At 44.8% G+C, this 21590-nt stretch overlaps 2 protein-coding genes across 2 annotated transcripts in view; one reads left to right on the top strand and one right to left on the bottom strand.

Moving 5' to 3' along the window:
• DNAlig3 (DNA ligase 3) overlaps window positions 1–9618 on the top strand; it is a 32302-nt gene extending 22684 nt beyond the window's left edge. Inside the window, exons 4-5 of the mRNA XM_037430699.2 lie at window positions 3472–3575; window positions 8918–9618. Of these exons, the coding sequence (XP_037286596.2) occupies window positions 3472–3575; window positions 8918–9112 (299 nt within the window). The 3' untranslated portion in view covers window positions 9113–9618. The remainder of the gene's footprint in view (window positions 1–3471; window positions 3576–8917) is intronic.
• LOC119179587 (dynein axonemal assembly factor 5) overlaps window positions 6187–21590 on the bottom strand; it is a 55373-nt gene continuing 39969 nt past the window's right edge. The window contains exons 8-10 of the mRNA XM_037430700.2: window positions 19367–19623; window positions 17983–18271; window positions 6187–13366 (exon numbers count right to left, since the gene is read on the bottom strand). Of these exons, the coding sequence (XP_037286597.2) occupies window positions 13302–13366; window positions 17983–18271; window positions 19367–19623 (611 nt within the window). The 3' untranslated portion in view covers window positions 6187–13301. The remainder of the gene's footprint in view (window positions 13367–17982; window positions 18272–19366; window positions 19624–21590) is intronic.

Below are 21590 nucleotides of genomic sequence, written 5' to 3'. Positions count from 1 at the left end.
AAAGTGTATAATCACGGAACAGTAACATGGTAAGCACCTTGAAACATTTAGTCAAATGTATTGAACTGTGAAATGTGAAGTCCTATTCACGCAACACATGCAGTGAGAGGTGAGCACAGAAGCAATTCATGTTAGTGAGCTGCAATTTGCTGCACATGCATGCATTGTGGCTTGCCACCAGGTACTTCAAAGGCAGTGCCGCTTGTTTGCATGCTACTTTTTTCATCTTGTAATCGCCACAGAGTATAGCTGAAATAGAAATATTATACAAACTCCAATATTGAGCTGTAATTATTGTGCGTGTGAAAGCATCAGAATACATACAACAAACCTAAGATTCCATAATCTGCAAGGATTATCTGCTGGGCTGCGTGACACAGCGGTCTCTTGCAACTCTTAAATGAGATTTGAAAGTATAAATCCTACTCAATTAACGAAAAGGATGCTTGAAGCTGTCACTATAATTTGGTCTTTTCATTTCTGCCAGGGTTTAGTCGCATGTCCTGAACAGATGTCGGTCCCTTTAATATGTCTTTGCATGTTAACCAACAATAAGAATTCTTGCCTCTAACTGGTGTTGTGTGCAGTGTTATAGTAGTCTTCACTAACCCGCTTAGCATGGCTGTATGTACCAGTTTAAAACATCAAGAGGCCTGTGTTTTTCACTGCACTGTTCTGTAATATAATTATAATGCTCTGAGGCTGTGATTTTATGCACAGTAGGTACGATGCCAATAAAAGATAGGTAGCAGAGAGGGCGTAGGCTACCCCCTTTTTTTGTGCTAAATATGCATAATACCTAGTTCTTTTGTGGGTTCGACACCTCGCTATTCTTCCCCCCCCCCCCCCCCTCATTTTAGTTCACCCTTCAGGGGCAGAAACCCCTGGTGCTGGCCTTGACATACATGTTCGTAGTGTAACTGTAAAGAACCTCGTACGTAATGTTGCAGCACAGAAGTCAAGACATCCATGCATGTGGAACTAGGCTACCGAAGAAAAGTCTGCATTTTATGAACCCAGGTCAGAGATCACTGAGACACTACTACTACATCCATAGGGCTTTGTACATATGACAAAACAGCCAATTTTTTTGTAATTATTGTGTGTGTTCTTTCGATGTCGTTATCTTTACGACTACCAAACCTACATGCGGAATTTTTGTGTTGTGTGGCAGTCAGGCAGAGAAAGCCCGAATAAACAGTTTTGTATGGTTTTTCTACAATACTCCACATTTTGTTACATCTGAATGAGAAGTGCCTTTGTCTATATAGTGCACACACTTAGTAAAATTACTAGCTAAAAACTTTGACCATCTCCCCGAAGGGAACCCTGATAGGATGCGAAGCAGCAGCGTTGCGCATGGGTGGCGTCACGGGTTGGACAGCGCCAGTGCGGGTGCTGCGGTAGGAGCTGGAACATTCGTTTGAAGCGATGGCTGGCGTAGGTTTTGTAAGTTGCATGTACAGGCATGTTTCAATGAGTACGCTAGGCGCGCGTCAGGTTTATTGTACGTGAAGTTGCGAACGGCAGTCGCGGCATGTTTGCAGGCAAACGGAGAAGGCAGTAGCTGTGGGCGCAGCAGTAAGCGCGCAGCAGGCGAGCGAGAGAGTCCTACAGCGCACAGCACGTCTGTGCAGAGGAACAGCGTTACACAGACTAGTCAAAGAGCTGCTTCGTATCTAAAATATTTCTCGCTGAGAACTACAATGCATGCCTCTGTAAGATTTATGTGGTCTTCGCAGGCTTTATCACTTTGTTCTTGCCATCAAATGTCGGGAGGATGAGCATGTCTGTGGCTATCAAGACTCAATCCTGCATCCACAATGCGTGAGTGATCATTGTCATCAGTGTGTCATCACCGAGCAGCTGCCATGACTTCTTCTAACATTCTTGCCTTTCGTTCAGGAGGACCTATACGATCCTTTATAACGGCAGCAGTGCAGAACTCAGCATTTTGTTTGTCTGCACTATGTATTGCACCATTGTCTCAACATGCTATCAGGCCATTTCTCATTGACAGCTTCACTTGTTCCCTACAGCAGAAATTAAGCCTCTCATCGCCACCAATTGGAATTTCACTTGTTCTCTTGTGACAGTGTGTACTAATCACTGCACTGTCATACGAGCATTCACGCAATGTTTTCTGCACTGTGCAGATAGTATGAGTGGTAGTGGCTATGGATACACTGCAGTAACTGCATTAAAGCAACGCCACATTGAACTAAAACAGTGTGTGTATTGGAAATAAGCTGTTCTTGAGTACATGGCAGCAGCTGTTATGCAAGTCTTCTGCTGACAATATAGTTTTAAGCTATAATAACTTAAAAACTCACACGGTCTTTTGTGACAACTCCAACGCAAAAGCCACTTTCTTTTTACTCTCTGCGGATGTATGAGGAAGCAGGGAACATGAGCTGTGGCTTCTTGTGCCACTGCCAGGCTCCATTTTCTTTTTCTTTTCTTGAGGTCGTGCGCTCTCCAGTTCTGTTCACTGCCCAAAGGAGGGCGCAATAGCGCCATCATGTGGTGTTACATCAAACGATTTCGCGCCAGAATTTGACGCCACAAATTTTCACAATCTGCAATGCCATAATGACGTTATCAGGTGATGACGACAAGTTGCATCACACATCCCCGACACTGTGGTCAGATTTCCTGTTGCATTGAAGGCTTAATATAATGCATGTGTCCCTGTGCACTTTCTTGGACTGCCTTCATCACCAATCTGCTTGTCACACATGTATGTCAGTCCACTGTCTGAAATAAGCTGAATACAGTAATGCATTTCTGAAGCAGAGTTTGATCCCCTCTGCAATTCTCCTGCATACAGAGATGAGCATGCGTGAAACTCAAGTGGATGCTGCACACTTTCTTTATAGTTATTTTGTAGGCTTGTGCGAATAGTGATTTTAGATTCGAAGTGAACAGCGATTTCGGTCGAGTAATTTAGATTAAAATACTGTATAAAGGGAAATGGACATCATTTTTTTTTAATTGAAGCAAGGCCTGTGTGCACACCATTGTTCTTGGCTCAAAGGAAGTGGTAGCAACTTTCAATAGTAGCAAAATTAGACTTTGGGTAGAATATAAGTGAAAACATGTAAAATATGTTGTGTTTTCAAGTTGACTACTTTCAAATCATATAAGCAGGTATAACAAGCTTCTAAAATAAAAAAAAGATGATTTGTTGTGAGGGTAATGTGCTCAATCAAAAATAAAGTAGATGGTGTGATTGTGAATTAATTGTTTTGAATAAGTGTTCACGGCCTAGCCCTTTTTTTACTGTAATGAAACCACCTTTACAGGGAGTGACATGCTGACTAATATGTATTAAATAGGTGTTTTCATGGCTTAGCGTCCCTTTACTGCAGTGAAACCCCCTTTACAGGGGGGTTACATGCGGAGTAGAAAGAGAGCCAACATTTATTACAACAAAAAGTGGTTCATCGCGGATGGGGCCCTTCTTTCCAGACTCCACTGGCAATAGCGGTTTGGCGGGCCTGACCCAGGGTCTCAAGCTGGCTTCCCAGGGTCTGTTCAGCGAGTCGTGCCTCTCACGACCACGTCTGTATTGGGTGCGTATGTTCCACGTCAACTGTGACGGGTCGCTCTGGACATCTGTATGTTATATGTGTTAGTGTAGGAATATGTTCGCACCACAGGCATGCGTTGGGCTATCTCTCCGGGTACATGATGTGAAGCTTATGCAGATTCAGGCATGTATTAGTCAGTAAGCGGCGCCAGTCCCGCGCTTGATGTCTATCTTGGTCCTTGTGCGGAGGTGGCCCGATGCGGTGATTTAATCTTCGTCTAAGATTTCACGTTATATCACCCCTTCGTCTGTAACCTCTTCAGTTATGGGTGGTCGTGGGGCTCGGCCATTGAGTACTTGAGCTTTCATGGCCATCCTGGACACCAGACTAACTCATGGTCAAAAAGAAGTTTGCTTCCCAGCAGTTTGATGGCCCTTGTTGGTAATATGCCTTTGAGGAAAAGCGACAAGCTGCCTGAGAGTCTGAGACCACGTAAGCAGAGATACCCTGTTGGTCTACCATTCGAACGGTGAGAGCGATAGCCTCGGCTGACACGGCGTTAACAAGTTTGCCTCGGTTGACTCCAGGAAGAGCGGGAGACTGCTGCTTTGGACTGAGATCTTTATAATAAACGTCAGGGTGGTCCTTTAGCCATTGCAGCTAATGTACTCGAGCTTTTTGGCGTCCTCTATGGTGGTACGAATACATATTGCGAGGGATGGGCGGCGTCACAATGCATTGTCTGAGATTTTGTGAGAGTAGGTTGGTGGCTTCTGAACAATATTGCCACAGAGACTGTTTACAATATCCGACATTACGAAGAATCAGCGTCCACAGTCTTGTGTGGGTTGGAGCTGCGAAGAAGAAGAAGGTGCGTTAGCAGATGAACAGTTTTTGTTTTGGAACGCTCTAGGGGACTTTTCCATCTTTTCGCACATAATTTTCAGGGCACAAGTTCGCCCATAATAAACTAGTTTTTGACGTTTCTTCTCTTGCACCCGTTACAATATTGCGGTGAGATAGTAAATTCGAGTTTGTAAGGAAAATTTCCCATAAAATGTGCCGCAGAGTCATTCTCTCTGGGAGATAAGTGTGGCAGCTCCTCGAAAGTGTTCTAGCAGGTGCTGTGTGCTCGTACAGGTAGGTAATAATGTACACTCACTCGTTCCTTTCGAATACTTTGAAACTTTCAACAATTTCAATTCGAATCAAAACAAATTCGAATATTCGCAGAAGCGTTCTTTCGACACATTTCACCGTGCGCTTTCGTCAGCCGAGAAGTGGTACCTGCCTCTGATTTGGGAAACCCTGGTGAAGCCTTGACATCCTCGATAGTCATAGCACGAGAACAGAACGACGACGCAAAGACCTTCGAGTCCCTCTTGTCTCTGCGTCGTCGTTCTGTTCTCGCGCTATAACTATCGTCATGTCATACCAACTAGCCCAAGCTGCCACACTTCTAACTTGACATCCTACCATGACATCAAGCAGTAGCGAGGCAGTCAAAACCAGCCCCGCACCATAAGCTAACTAAGCGCCAGGAGGTTATCTGGCACTACTTACAAACACATTCATTTCCGTGCCCATACATTTATGCACGTATATACCCCAACACGATTGATCCGCATTGCTCGCATTGTGGCTCAATAGCCGCACCTAATCACATTCTCTGCGCCCCTGCAGGGAAGATCCCCCTTCTTCCAATCTTCTGGCCATTCCCTCGCCAGAGGGGTGGGAGGCAGTTCTGACCTCCACCAGCCTGGCCGTTCAGCTTAAGGCCGTACAAAGGGTGGCCACCAGGTTCAGCCTGGCTACCTCCTTAAATCTGACAACAATCAAGTTGTGTTCGCTCTCACCGTGCACTATTGTGGAACTTCAAATCGTTAAAGGAGCACAGACACTAAATCTCGAAAGCGAGATATTGAATGAGATAGAATAATGTAGAGACATACACAACATCCACAAAATATCGAGGACAAATGTAGCCTTGAACATATTTAAAAATCCACCTTAAAGTGCACGCCGGGCGATTGAGCGAAATGCGTAGCCCCTCGCAATGCCAACATTAATGCAGCAGGAGTGTCAACAAACCCACGTCACAAGTTGGCTGATTGCTTGGCCTTGTGGTTATGCTTCCTGCTATTTCTTCCTTCGTGCTTGTGGCTTTGCGTGTGCTGGCTGTCAGTGCGGCATCCGCTCGTCCATGCAGCGTGACAGTTTTGCGTGGCCATGTGGGCAGCTGTGTTTACTTCCCCGCCGGAACTGCTCCCACCTGGCTTGGCAGTCTTTGAAATCAAGACTGGGTGCTCTAAAAATGTCTCAAAAGAAATAACCATTGTGCACACGGGCAGATGAGGTTTCCAGCTGTAATAAACTAACTATTGCATTAAAAGAAGCCAAGGTGCAAAATTTTTGTGTAGCTGTTCCTTTGACTCTGCCATCACGAACAAGTACTATATTCAGTAAACTGTCATTAAACAAAACCTACAGGAAATGCGTTCTATTGAAAACTTAGACATGAACAGGGGCATGGAATTGAGACACGAAACCAGTTGTATCAGAGGTGATAGTTTCATGTAAGCAGCAGTTCTGTTCAAGAGATTTCTATTTACCGAGTGCACTATACTAGGAAAGAACACAAAATGTCAATTGATGGTTTTCAAACATTTCTCTTTATTGCCAACTTCCACTGCAGACTGCCGTTACACTGAAACTAGCGCGACGTAGTCACAATATAACTGGATCAAGGTAAAAGGCTATAATGTCTAACCCTCAGGTCTCTGAATGCAATATAGTCTAAGGTTATTGAGGTGCCACAGTGTTGACCCTTTGCACTATTTTGTGGTTTCAGCTAACTTTTAGCAGTGCAAGGACAAGACATAAACAGGAAAACAGATGCACATGCAAAGTGCAGGCTTCCAGCTGGTTTTACAGTGAGAGCTGTTGTGAGATCGCAACAAGGGTCGCGTGTGACATAGTTGTTCGCTGCCGCTGGTGTCTGTAATCACTATTGCTTCAAGCAAGAAAAATACTAAGCCAATAAAAATTAATGCCCAAGCGCTCTGTACAAATGGTTAACCAGCAAAAGCTGAAAAGTGCGGTCTCGGTGTTTAGCAGTGGTTCAACCCAACAGGGCATTGAAGCCTGTTACAATTATTGGTTAGATGTTCGTGCTTCTTATTGAGGTTAGACACGCGTTTGGTTTGAGCTTACCAGAGTTTATTTCACACGCCAAACATTGTGCCTTGCATGAAAATGGTCATGGAAGAGTGTAATGAGCAGTTAAACCAATTTCACAATACACTAATCACAGTGGTTGTTTCCTAACTACAGGCGGTCACAGACGTCGCCGCCGAACTCAGAGTGTCACTGAAAAAACTCCTGCCAAAAGAGGCGAACGTGCCCCCGCAATCATTTCATTGATAACGAAATGCCACTTGTTCAACATTGTTGAGAGTGTTTGACATTCTGAGCTAACATAGCAGCGTGGTTCGCAGGATCTGCCCTCCACCAACGCTTGCAGTCCCGTTCGAGATTTAGTTCGAACGAGAAGGCTTGGACGGCTGCATGATCATTGGTACGCAGTTGCTGCCGGCACTTGGGCTCCTGGATCTGTTTTCGCGCCACGACTGCATCATCGGCCCGGCAAATGCAAGCTTTCTCACGTTTCCACTGTTGATGCTCTTCTACAGTTGTCCATGGCATACCCATGTGGAAGGTTTCAGGAGAAACTGATGCGCGTGAAATCGGCCCTACGGCTGCGACGAGATGAACAAGGTCGCTCACAATGCAGCCAATGGTGCGCCTGTCTGGGTAAGAGGCTGAGAATGACGTAACTGATGGAGACCGCTTTTGACACCGCTGCTGGACAGTTTTTCGTTTACCCTAGCCATGTAGAGCTCTTGCTGTAAAAACATCAAGGACACGATGGGATTCGAACTTCAGTGGCCTGCATGCCAGCCCAGTATTCTACCATTGAGCCTTGCTGGTGCATTGAAATTCTGCTGCAAACTGGCCTTAGGCAGGCTTGACGTCGGGAAAGGAACCACGTTTATATTCGTAATAAAGTGTTTTATAACAGCAAAAAAACAACCTGAACCAGGCTTCATACAATGCAAATTATTTTCCGAGTTGATCGTCGAATGTTCCAACCTATTACAAAAGCTTCAGGCATGATTCTTCATCGCTGTCACCCAGAGCATGAAAAATCGCACAAGATTCCTTGTAAGCATGTAGCGGGTAGCATACTTCTGTGAAGAATGGCGAAAATGGCATAGTGAATACCTGCCTACTGCACATAAAAATTAAAATTATTTATGGCATAGTGGGTACCCAGAAAGTGTGCTTGTGGCAGTTACCCAAAGAGTGTTTAAAAAAGGCTCTGACAGACCGCTCTTCCAGCTTTTTCTGTGACTGTGCTGCACATTCCGTGCAGGCCTAATGTTTTTTTAGAAAACTGGAGATTTTTAGGTTTTTCAGAATTTCAAAGCAAGGATCAAGTGAAAAGTAATTGTCATGAAACAGCAAAACAACATATGCATTAAAATTGTTTTTTCTCTTATATTTAAGATCATATGCCTCACCTGCTTCCACAAGATGTAGCCAGCTGAAAGACTTCACTTTGAGGCTGCATCTAGGTTCCTGTTTACGTCTTGTCTTCTTTGTGGAGTTTTAAAATTTGTTATATGAACTGACTAGATCAACAACTGTCCGCACTTTCAAGTTTTTTTAATTCTCTAGTACGCCTTACATTTTGATTTAACCAATGCGTGGGCTCCCTAATCTGAAACTCTCTAAAGAATCAATGTTTTGGCATAGCCTGGGCAATAAATGCATTAAATTGGCAATATTATGCTGTTTTGCACTAATCAAAAGTGCTAACACATTGCACTGAGCACTGCCACAACTGTTCAGAACCATGAAATACAATACTACATGGCACGGATGGATGGACAAGCTCCCCAAGCTGCAGAGGAAGACTGGTTTGTGGAGCGATGAATTGATAGCATTGCTAGGATTAACCTCTATGTAAAACAAAACCGACCACACTTGCAAAGCACGAAGTCCAAACATAGTGGACTGCACAGTGGAGTACACTGTTAAAAGAAACACTGCAATGTGTTTCTTTACCTCATATTTACCTTGGCTTTAACAAGCAATGGAGCTGTTCAAAGCCAAGGTAAATCCCTGGAGATCTTTCTGGCCCAGCTGTGAAGCATGACGAGAGAAAGAGCATGTGTAAAGCATGACAGGTCCCCTTAAGCCCTGGTGGTGTCAATCGGCACCATCGCACAACGTTTCTCCTAGAAAGTGCGAATTCTTGGCAGAGCATCTCTTCAATGATTTCAACCGCAATTGACATCACTATTATGGCATTTCTGCAGAACTGTAAACCAGAAAAAAGAATCCCGACAAAAGCCATGGGCGACGCCGAAGCGGATAAGCTGAGGAAGGTGAGCGTTTTTTTCAGGACCAAGTTCCAGAGTTGTTTCAAGAACTTCTACACTGCTGAAAAAGATGTCCCTTCAGATTTTGTGTACTCTAGTGAGCATAAAGAAGCCATTGTTCTCATTTCATAACCACTGAGTCATGATGACCCAATTTAAAGGGACACTAAAGGCAACTATAAAGTCGACATTTAATGTTGAAATAGTGGTCCAGAAACCCCGCAGTGTTACTTTTGTGGCAAGGAAGGGCCTATTTTCAAATAAAATCACGTTTTAGTGGCCCGCATTGGGTTAGCCAACTTCAAGTTACCCACCTCAAGAACCAATCCAACTCACGTCACTGCTGCCGTGCACAATGTTGCTCGGCTTTACTGTGTGGTCGCTGACATTGGTAGACAGAACGAAAGCAGCGAGAGCCGCAGCAACAACGGCTATTGATCAATTTCCTGTCATAGGCTCTGAAACTGCAGACGTGTTTTGGCTCAACTGGGCCCCACTAGATGGCACGACATGTCCACTGTTACCATGTTAAAATTGAATTTTTGAACCACTCGCGTCATTTTTCCGTAGTAACGTCCGGCAGTTCTTTTTTTCCATGAATCAAACAGAAACGAACAAGCAGTATTTTATTGTGTCTCTTGACGCACGAAAGGTTCTTTATTTAGTGCAGCTAGATCGATTACTAGTGATTAATTGCAGGCGGTTTGTCTGATGTCATCGATATCATTTTGCGAATGTCCTACTGCGGTGCATGTATTCTCGTGCTTTTACCTTAATTTCGAGATAAGTAGGGCACTGTTCTTGATAATATTGTCATTTTAGATGTTGTCATACACTGAGCTTTCACTCTGACGCAAATTGTTATTTGACTTTAGTGTCCCTTTAATGCCATGCATGTAAATCCATAAATAATTGCACCACTGGCTCAATTTTTCGTTTGTGGTGTTCTGAGGTCTTAACCATTAGAAAAACACAAAAATATCCTCGGCCACAATAAAAAATCCAGGGCTGAAAGGGCTGGTGTAGAGCTGTGCCTGTTGGAGAAAGGGTAGCAACGTGGAGAGGGGGTAGAAAGAGCTGGGGCACGATTGGCTGTGCCGGTGAAGGGGTTGACCAAAGACAGCACATGCTCTAGCAGAATTGGTGGTGCTAGTGAGAGAAGAGGAAGCGTATTTCGAGAGTCAGTGAAAGTGTAGAAGTGCGCTGTTGTCACCAGCTTCGCGGTTTAATTAGCATTTGCAACGTGTAGTCAGTTGAAGCTGGAAATAACTTTTGTGAATGCTGGCTGAAGTTAACCTGTGGATGCACCAGATACAGGTGTGTGCTGCAAGCAACGTTAGAGGCATAAGTGACCAGCAAGGCTTCATTTACAACCTGTCTAGTGGCTAAGGTACTCGGCTGCTGACCCGCAGGTCGCGGGATTGAATCGCAGCTGCGGCGGCTGCATTTCCGATAGAGGCGGAAATGTTCTAGGCCCGTGTGCTCAGATTTTGGGTGCAGGTTAAAGTACCCCAGGTGGTCGAAATTTCCGGAGCCCTCCACTACGGCATCTCTCATAATCATATGGTGGTTTTGGGACGTTAAACCCCACATATCAATCAAATCACCTACAACCCACGTACTCGAGATGTGAATTGTATGCGAACTTTAGTATGCAGGTTGGCTTTGTGGCAGTGCTACATGGCAATACGATGGAGAGGTTTGTTTAATCTTTCTGCAAGCCGTAGTTGGCAGAGCGAGTCATATGCAGAGGCGGATTATAGACGTGAGAATTTTACAATGTCTCGCTAGCGTGTGACTTCCCTCTGTTTCATGTGATCATGACACAGTTGACCCTGAAACTTGCTGCAAATTACATTACCTATTTAGGGAACTAAAGGTTGCTAGTAGCATTTCTCAGGGCTTAGAAGTCTGACACCATCATTGGAAAAGAGAAAAAAAGAGGGGGGAGAGATCAGTATATCAGTGTTTCTTTTTAAGGGCCAGACTGGTCTTTGGGACCAAAAAGTGACAAAAAAATTCATTTTTTAAAATTGCCACATTTAGTTTTTGCAAGTATTTTTCCATCTCTCTGCAAATTTTCATACACCAGGAAGTGGTAATTTTTTTGTAATGTCATTTAAACTGTCCAGATTTTGGTGCTGTTAACATGCAGAACCTGCAAAATAATGGTGAATTGACTTTGAGGCTTCTTTATGATTTGCTAGCATCTGTGTTAAAAGCTCTGCTACGAATTTATGAGCACCTTTATGATGATTGCAAAACATGTGCACCATGATTGAAACTGTGTTTTCAGTTTTTCCATTTTTCTAAAAAAAAAAGTAAATTTAGGACTGTTCAATTTTGAGGCCTCAATATCTCTGCAGCTAGGGCAGGTACAACAATCCTTTTTATAATGGAAACCTGTATGTGTGTAGAATGCAAGTATGGGAGCAGAATTTAGAGCACAAGCCTTTTTAATTAATTACTCATCGAAATTGTAACAAAATTCTAACTGCTTTTGAAAGTGGATAGTACATTTTGCTGTAAAATAACCAAGAAAGGCCTACAAACATTAAAAAACTTGCATAATTTCAGTCTATAGTCATCAGTGTATGTTGGCATATCTTAAATAGTATCACTTTTAATTGAGCACTTTTTTTTCCATGGGGGCCTTAAACAATAGAGGGTGAATTCAAGTTTTCTCAGAAAAAAGGATGAGTTACAAGAGAACTAATTAAATATTTGAACTTAGCAGAAAAAGCTGCATAATTCTTTGCAGTTTGATCAAGATCACTGAAGAAATAAACAAAAAAAATGTCTCAGACCAGTCTGCCCTTTTAAAAGTGAACTAAGCTGCATTGTCAGTTGTAGGTTTGCTAAGCAGCAACGTCCATCTCCTTTCAACACCATCGTTTTTAAATAGGCTTGAGCTAAAGTGAACAGGCATAGGAGACCAAATAGTGCTACGACACATGCAGTTCATCAAAGGGAACTGACAATGAATGAGGCGTTTACGTTTGAAGAGTATGCTCTGTGCTATTGGGGTTGGGCGTGGTTTATGTACGGAGTTCATAAATGTGGAATGAAATGCCTAATCAACACTATGTAGTACATTTGATGAACAGGTACTGCAGAAGCAAGAATTGATGTACAACTGAGGAGCATGCTAACACTATAAACACCTAAACTAATGAAGCATTTCATGGCACTTTAATCATTCTGCTTCTAAAGAGTGAAGGCGTGCAGAGGACTGGAACACAAAGCAACGTGTTCATTGCATGCCATGTATGAAGAATGTAGCATAGTTGGTTTTACAAATGCCCTTCCATGTTGAATGACTAAAGGTACACACGGAGCCTGGCAATACCTCCCTTGTAACCTAATGTACTGCTCACTGCACCTAACTGCAGTTGAAAGCTGATGATGAAGCCGCTCTCAGTTCAATTTCTGTGAAATATAATGAACTTGTTACTTGTAATTACGTTCAGTCCACTGCAGCCATCGTCCATTTCTGCTTTATTTACTAACCTTGAGAGAGTAGTAGTTAGTTAAATGACATACTAATTACGAATTTTAATGAGGAAGAAGTGTTCACACTAACGTCGTTTGTGAGGGCCTTCTATAGGCAGGCCACGGAGGTGCTGTCAACTTTCTAAAATGTCCTTTCTTTCACGTTTTAAGCTTTCCTGCAGGAACACGTTCAGCAAGCATAGTCACCAACTGGCCTAGGAGCAAGTTTTTCATATTGTCAACACAGTCAGCTTGGTGCACGTTAAAGAACCCCAGGTGGTCGAAATTTCCGGAGCCCTCCACTACGGCGTCTCTCATAATCATATAGTGGTTTTGGGACGTTAAACCCCACAAATCAATCAATCAACACAGTCAGCTTTCAGGGGTCACTAGCACACAGCCAAACAATTGAGACAGTTCAATAAACACTACAATACACAAAGGCTGAGAGTGTTGACAGCTTCAACGGCAACTGGAAACACTGGATTGTGGCAGCAACATTCAACACCTGCACCTTCTTTTTTAATTTGAACAACGGACTCAACAGGAAAAATCTGGATGCCTATAGTTCACAATGCAACACCACAACATGTGGAACAAAATGAAAGCACCGTACGATGTTTGGACTGTACACTTGCCGAAGCATGAAAATTTAAAAAATAAAATGGGTGAGGGCATCTGCTGTGACATTGGTTTGACCCTGAAAAATGGCAGGCATGTTTCTTATTATGCCGGTCACTGACAGATGGGTGAAATGGAGCGAAGAAAGTTGCGGACCTGGCTGCAACAGATGATAAACTTCTTCAATATTGTTCGAAACCTCACTTTTTCAGCCTGGCATGCCTTCTTCCATTTCCAGCTGTGAACTTGTGTCAGAGAATCGGCTGAGAGCCTCTGCAAAAGACAGAAAGAATGCAAGTGGACACAGAAAACTATGTTTTTTGACAACTTTAACCTTTTATGTTTAGCTTGTTATGAAGACTAAACCCACTGATAAATATCCTGTAAACTGCGCAGACTGGATATCAGCCCTCTGGTGATTCACAATCAGTCTACGTTGTACGAGGAACAAACGCAACTAATGGAAGACAAGAGTATCCATTTCCATGTACTAGTTCTCTTTCTTCCGTTCAACCTGTAAGTAGCATCTAATCTCCTGTAGACCGTAATACACCTAGACTTCACAAGTGATAACAAAAATGAATGAAAGATACACATATACAGACACATATATAGTCGAGCCCACATATAACGGCCCCAATCAATACGAACTTTCGCTTAAAAACGATACCCACTTGACCATGTAAATATACATTATTTCAATGGCACAAAATAGCACTTCATACGAACTTCTCTATGCGTCGCCGATGGTTACGGAGAATGGAGTCAGCACTCGAGTACCTTAACGGGACACCACTTTTGACCACCGATAAGCATCAGTGAAGTGCCCATGGATTCTTATTGTTAAATGCTGACCCTGCCTCCACACCCCTCTAGTTGTCGCTCACCCCAACAGTTTTTTGTGACATACCCCTCAATCCTTTGTCCTTCCCGCTACTCTAAGCACCTTCCATTGCCAGACAAGACCCGTGTTTTCACACTGCCATCGATCTTTCGAAGACTGGTTGGCTGACTAGTCTCCCCTCAGTTTTTGATCGCTGGTCCTGTTACACTATCGTTGATGTCGCCGGCCTAGAGCCAACGTCGTAAACAACTGACTGTACCCGACCGTCTGCGTTTGTATCTTGTCTGGATCAGTGTGCCGTTCCAGCGCACACACTTGCGTTATCTCAAAGACTTTTATTATTCATGATTCTTTCCCTATTTAGGGCCTGTTTTCATTCACTCCGCTCAGCATGCCCTCCTCAAGCATATGGAAGCGTAAAAGCCCCTGTAACATGGAATGAATGGCGAATAATGAAATGGGTGAGGCCGTGCAAGCCCGTTGGCATCACGATAGCATTATTTGACCTCTGCGCCCCCAAGCTGCTCTCCCAAGTTTTCATAAGCAAGAGTTTCATATCTTGTGGAGTTTTCAAGCAAGGTACTCGACCTGCCTTCTTCCCACGTGTTTTGGTTTTCAAGGTCATCTTCCTGCCGTATGCTCCCCTCTCCTCACTCTTATTGCAACTCCTTCGGCCATCTCCACCTGTCCGCGATGTCAGGCACTCTAGCTTGAATTGAGTTTTCTTTTCTGGCTAGAAACAGGCCCAGAGTCCTGGTTTGTATGTCGTGCGTGCACGTCTTACTCGATGTTGCTGTGCCTGTGTGGTCAGGATGGTGGACAGCCTTCCACACCTTTTCCTGCTACTCAACACAAGGTCAAAAGCGTAACCACTTGGCTAGGGCGTAATCCGCGCGTTTAAGACCTATTACAGGTGCTGCATTGTGGATCGCTTGCTCATAGCTGTTGACCGTCCGGCAGCTAACTTGCTGCTTCGGGTGTTCCTGTATTCAGCTGTAAAGATGGTGAAGGCTTCGTGGGTGGAGGTGACGGCTACGTATGTGTGAAACTGTTTTCCTGAGGCCGACTTCATCAATGACGGATCCGATGACAAGCCTGAAGCATCCGAACAGGACCGATTCGACGGCGATTAGCGGCAGCACGTCGTCGACTCTGACATGGGAGGGCCTGCCGGAACTTCTGTTGTGATGATTTCATTACGGCCGATAATGATGCCGACTCTGCAGAACCATGCACGAATGAGGGCATTGTGAATAATGTGCATGGCTAGAGGAATTTAAAGGAATCTGATGGCAAGGACGACAAAGCTTTGGAGCCAGTATCTACTAGCGTACCTGTAGAGATTAACTACAGCCTCAGCCTGCTCGTACATGACAAAGGCCTTGATGAAGACCATGCTGCTGCTTTAAATAAACTCAAGACCACCCTAATCCCTTCTGCCCTTCTAAACACGTTAAGGGTATGAGGTCGATGATGGCATCCCACCGCTGCCATCTGTTGTAAAGGGTCGAGAGTTTGATGATGGCATCCCGCTGCTGCCACCAGTTGTTAAAGCCTCGAAGTCGATAGCAGGTACGGCAGGTTTTCTTTAGGGTAGCTGGCACCCCGCCATCGTCCACAAAGCCGATGCTCGCCAGTGAGGGGATGCGTTCTTGAGAGATTGAACGAAGATTTCATTACATAATAGATGAAAGATGGAACTGCACAGGGTTCCGCTGAGAATCAGCTATGTACAAATATTCAGCTCATGATTCCACACCTATTTACAAAATGTCTTCGGCTTTTATAGCCCGTCGTCCTCTGACATGGAGGTCTGAAGAAGGCGGAGACCACTGTTGCCATAAATCAGGTGACGTGATGTCTCAGTGGTCCACCCACCAGAAAGGATGCAGAAATTGGGCCACTCGTGAGAAGAAGAACGTGGGTGAAAATGTCCAATGGTCATCACGAGTGCACTACACAATGACGTACCCGGCCTATGCCTTAAAGGCACCGCAGGGCGAGGAGGTAGGGTCCGGAGAGGAAGAGATGAGCTCCTCCGGGGAGATGGCCGCTGACACAAACGTCAGCAGAGGTCCATGGCTGCTTTCAGCTACAGGCTTCCAGAACTCTCTCAAACATGGCAGTCCAATCGCTCGATCACTGAGGATGGCTACTTCGGCGCGTTCCCACGCTTCCGGGCTTTCGCGTCGGCGACAACAGCTAAGTTGCGAAGTTGACTCCGAGAGAATTGCCACAGTGGCGCCGTCCCACGCTGTTCGAACCTGTTCAACAAAAAGGTTGTCTCGCAAAGCTTTCATTGAGACCCGACCACTACCTGGAACCTTTGAAGGACAGCGTCTAGCCGACTGGGCACCGATGGGGTTGAAAGCAACCTAGCAGACTGGCTTACGCACAATGGCGTCTGCCCAGACGAATTGCTGCATCAAAGGTAACAACGTGTACACTCAAACCTCGTTATAATGTAACAAGATATAACAAAATAATGGATATAACAAAGTAAATGGAATTCCCCTTGAAAGCTCCATTGAGAACCATGCATTTTAAACCTCATTATAACAAAGTAAAATTGTCCGGTAAATGGATGGAACTAAATTGGTCTATCAAAGAGTCTATATAAAAAAAAAACGACCATAGTGTGTTAAGTATATCTTTTTCTGCGGAAATTGATGCTCGTTCGACGCGGCTCTTTTAAAACTACCGCGTTGACTTTACAGCCACGCCATGTGCGGCCGAGAGCCGTCCTTCTCACACAGCCAGCGGGGAGGATTGAGGAAGCGCCCAGCGGGTCGCATGACCGAGAAGCGGCGCCGCGGTGCAAAACAATTTCCCTCTCCGCGCCTTAAAGACGACGGCAACGACTGCGTCTCCACTGCTACACTCTGCACCGAGAAAGGAAGACTCTCCGCGACAGCTTTTTTTTTTTTTTTTCCTCTCCGCACGCAGTCTTGAAAGGAGAAGGGTCCCTACATGCAGAGACGGAAAAGAGAGAAGCGTGGCACAGGTGCGTCGCAGATCGGCAATAAAGAGAGAGCAAACAATCCACCACAGTCTTTTCTTTCCTTTTTCTTCTTTTCCTTCTTCGCGCGCAGCGTTGAGAAGTGCCGCCGCGAGATTGGGCAAGGTGCTGAGAGCACTTTCGGAGCACGGTATGTTCAAATTAACCGTCCAAAGTGCTTGCGCATTCGAAGTACAAGGCGTTTTCGCCCATTCGATTATGTATACATAGCTTTGATGCGACTTCAGCGTGAGTTTAAATTAACAGGAAGGTCGAATTAAGCGCGTTCGAATTAATGAGGTTCGACTGTGTTTATTTTTCGTCGCACGCGTGGTCGCGTAGCGGTACATCAATCGGGCCGCGAGGCGGTTTCCTTCTTTGCATGCTTATAGGTGTGCGCCCATCTGAGCATACATTGCCACAAACTGTTATAATATGAGCACGTTTCATAGCGTGCTTATGTCGCCTTTTTACCTTGGAGGCTTTTGATGCTGCTTCTCCAGGTAGTCTTGGGCTCTACAGGAAAATGAAAATGCGAACAAGGCAGCCAAAACTGCCTTGCTGCAGGGCCCAGGCGTCGTTTCATAAAGCAAAGGGCCAATTGACAAGCTCAGTGGTACGCAAAGTTGTCCATAGGCAAGCTTGCATCGCTGCGTGTACGAGGGGGATTGGCCAGGCGAAGAAAATAGGCGTGGGAATTGGTTTTCGAAATGAAGGGTCTGCACAACACGCAGTGCTGTAATATTCGGAAAGTGTGATCACTGCAGTCTATTGTATGAATTGACAAGCTTGTCTGAGGGGTGTAAAAAAATTTGCAGCCTGTTGACTGGCCCTTTAAAACCAGCACTCACTCCTACTTCCATCCACTTATATCTACAATCACTAATCGACCAGAGAAATTATCCCAGAGTGAGTGTCCTGAGCTCCGGTCTTGCATATCCGTATGCTATCTGAACAAAGCTTTTTTCCCTCAGAGAGCCACGTACGTCTAGCTATACATTACCACAAATACCTTCAAGCATGCGTTGTTATCGTTTGCAGACATACCAGGGTAAGAACCAGCACTTCCTTGTCCTCCTGCTGCTGCGTCATTGCTGGTGGCGTGCAGGGCCAGAGCGTCGAGTGCTTCCTCAAGGCCATCCAAGGCGAGGTTTTCAAGGGCGCGGGCAGCGGCCATGCGCACCTGGCGTGAGTCGTCCTCGAGCCTCGCCGCCAGGCCCCGCACAGCCAGCTGTTCGGGCACGCATGCTGCAGCCGCCTGACAGGCCAGCATGCGCACCTGAGGTTGGCCGTCCTCGAGCAAACCCAACACGGCAGTCACCACCTCGCCTGACACCTGCCCCAAAAAAGCGACAATTTGATCCACTGCACAGTGCCTTCAACCAGAAGATTACTGCGTGTGGTAAGCATCAACGTCCTGAGAATAGACAAAGCTCATGCTGATTCGCTAACAAAATGTGCAGTGCTCATGGATTGGAATATAATATGAAAACTTGTTGTACGTATAATGAATGGTGTGCACAATCTACCTTTCTTTATGATGCCTTGTCTCATAAGCTCTTTCCCCAGCGGAAAAGTTGTAAAACGTGTCTTCAACTCGGAGACTTTCGTTCTGGCAGTACCGGTTGTCCTGGCTCCTTCCAAAATCGGCGGAAGGAGCACCATATAGCTAAAAATCCATCCACTGAAGTTAATTTGGGCTTTGATTAAGGCTTAAAGTAAAAATTGCACTGATATGAAACTAACTGAAGGCATTTGTAATGAAAGTAGGTGCATCACTTAGTCCTAAACTATTGCATTGAAATTTGTGAGCACTCTGAGCCTAGCTATTTTTACGCAAAAGGCAAACACCTAGCCCAGTGGATTGTCACTTTCTGTTATTGACACTGTTGCCCTTTCATCCATGTCCTTCATTGAAAAGAAACATTATTACCGGTATTATCAATATTATTACAATCAAGCACACATACATCGAACTTGCTAAAAAAATTGAGCTTAGTTTGATATACCAGATACAAATTTGATATAAAGAGAAAAAGTCTGTATTTTTGATGCAAATGAGCAAGTTGCCTTCATGGAACTGCTTCACGATGATGCAAAGAAGGCAGCTTACAAAAACACACGAGGATTTTTCTTCATTTCTTTTTTTTTTTGTGAGTGTGGTTTGTTCCTGGCGGTGGAAATTATATGCAGAAGTGAGTTGTGGGCGAGGAAATGCGGTATCAATATGGCCATCTAATCGCACTGTTCATTCTTCCATGTGCATGTGAGAAAGTTTCCCTCTGTAAGAAACAGCCAACTTCTTTGGGCTTTTCACACATCGCACATTGTTAGGTATAGAGAATGAGGTGTTCCAGCTATTTTTATTTGACATAGTTCTAAGTTTCGATCTGGACAAGTTTGGTTTATGATGTGACAATAATTGGCCGACCTGCAGTGATGGTATGCACTCCAGCAGTTGCAGGAGGCACCGTAGTGCAGCGGTGCGTGCCGGAACGCTGGGTCGGCCCGCGGCAGTCAGCAGTGGCAGTAAGGCTTGCAGTGCTGCATTGGTGCACTGCGGGGGCATGCGCCCGGCGGAGAGCGCTTGTTGCAGCACCGTGGCCGCCTGCGGCTGCCACTCTGGCCGCCGCTGCACCGCATTGAGCAGTGCAACGAGCGACGGAACCAGGTCTCTACTCTGGGAACCTGCAACAGTTTATCTAGTTTAGATATTCTTTCTGTTTTTTTTTATGTGACTGCATATGAAACAGAGTCCTTCAGTCATGAGTTGTGAAACTTCCCATGGACGAGATGCCATGCTAAGGTAGCTTTCGTGCACTACAAAATTCATGCACAATGGCGGCACGTTCATTCTCGCTACAATTGTTACCTTCTGTGTAGTGTTGTGCTTGCTTGGCGATGAAGGGGAGGCATTATGTGCACGTTGCGTCTCCCTCTTGTCAGGCCACTGCCAAACATGAGAAATACTACACAACACATAACAACTGTAGCAGTGATGAGACGCCATCATTGTGCTAGAATTTTGCAAAAAAGCTACCTTGCAAGATTTTGCAACTCATCTGTAGACTTCATGTATCAAACTGCAGGCATGTCATTTGCTGAAATCGCAGGTTGGAAGGAAGGAGAAAGGATGCTATGAGCGCCCCCTTTTTAATGGGGCAGTGACATGTGTGCCACCAGGCTTGAAAGAAAAACAAAAAGAAAACTTTCTTTTTATGTTGGCTTATCGTCTTATCTACTTTGCTTAAATAGATTCTATTATAACAAAAATGAATATAAATTCACAGTTCATCACTCAGCCTCCTCAGGCAGAATGACCTCGTTTTTCCCACTATTTCTGTCTTTTATCTCTACGTTTCTGACACAAATACTCCAACTGCCTCTTACTTGCTTCTATTGCGGACGTGTTCAGCTTTCCATGGTTGTCCCTTAAACCTGAGGTGTCTGCTGAATTTGAAGCCACCTTTAGGCAGAAACACAAACTAACAACGGACACTTATATTGCTCAGTCGTACAAGTCCACAAGTGATACTACAGGGATGGAGCAAGCAGTGCAGTTACAATCGCGGCTCATGTTTGGATATGATATCGTGGCCATCGAGGTTTTTTGCTCTTCTTGGAAGTGTTACTTTTCCTTCTAAGAGAACTTGTTGTTGGGCTAGTTGGTAGAGCATTTCGAAAAGTTAATTAGAGTGCGAAAACTTGACACGATCACTCACACACGCACATACCCATGCATCAAACACACAGCGCTCACTTCCAACTGATTTATTCATAGCTCGAAGGCTTGAATATATACAGGACACATTGTGCGCACACACACCAAAGAAGGCCAACAGCATACATTATCAAAACGTACAGTTAATCAATGTCATAGCCTTAGAGCGATAAACTGAAGTTCACTTGGTAACAACGAAATTGAAGGGGCGCTTACACAGTGATCTTTATTTTTTTCAATGAAAAAGGCTTCTAACACTTCACGTGCACACGTGCAGTTTTACTTGCGCTTCTGCCCAGAATCTTCGTTTCATAAAATCGTGCGTCACAACTACACGAGATGACATGGGCAACCAGGTGCGCATACTTGTCATCTCTTTTCGGTAATTTTTTGGTGTGTGTGCGCACAATGTGTCCTGTATATATTCAAGCCTTCGAGCTATGAATAAATCAGTTGGAAGTGAGCGCTGTGTGTTTGATGCATGGGTGTGTGCATGAGTGAGTGATCGTGTCAAGTTTTCGCGCTCTAATTAACTTTTCGAAATGCTCTACCAACTAGCCCAACAACAAGTTCTCTTAGAATACATTTCTCGCTCAGTGGGCGTCTCTTTTAACTCGTTAGACCTTGTGTCAATTATTGATGGACTTGTGCGCAACATCATCGAGGCCACATGCCAAGCAAGGAAGTGTGCTTTCTGCATACGCAAGGGTATCCCTCCTAAGGAAGGTTGTGCCTTATTCGGAGGCGTTCAACCATCCTGGAGACCTGTCAAAAGAGTCTGCAAGATTCTCAAGGCGGAACTTTGGCGTCAGGTGCGTTTGTTTCAAGACTGGCTCCGCGTGGTCCACTACAGTCTTCTTCCGCAATGGCAGGCTGCTCAACACCTTCGATGGCTGAGGCAGCAACTGGGCGTACTCACGGAAGTAAGGTGGAA

Source organism: Rhipicephalus microplus, chromosome 7 (assembly GCF_043290135.1).
Source record: "Rhipicephalus microplus isolate Deutch F79 chromosome 7, USDA_Rmic, whole genome shotgun sequence".
NCBI lineage: Eukaryota > Metazoa > Arthropoda > Arachnida > Ixodida > Ixodidae > Rhipicephalus > Rhipicephalus microplus.
The sequence above is the reverse complement of the archived record's forward strand: the minus strand, read 5'-3'. Positions and strand labels throughout refer to the sequence as shown.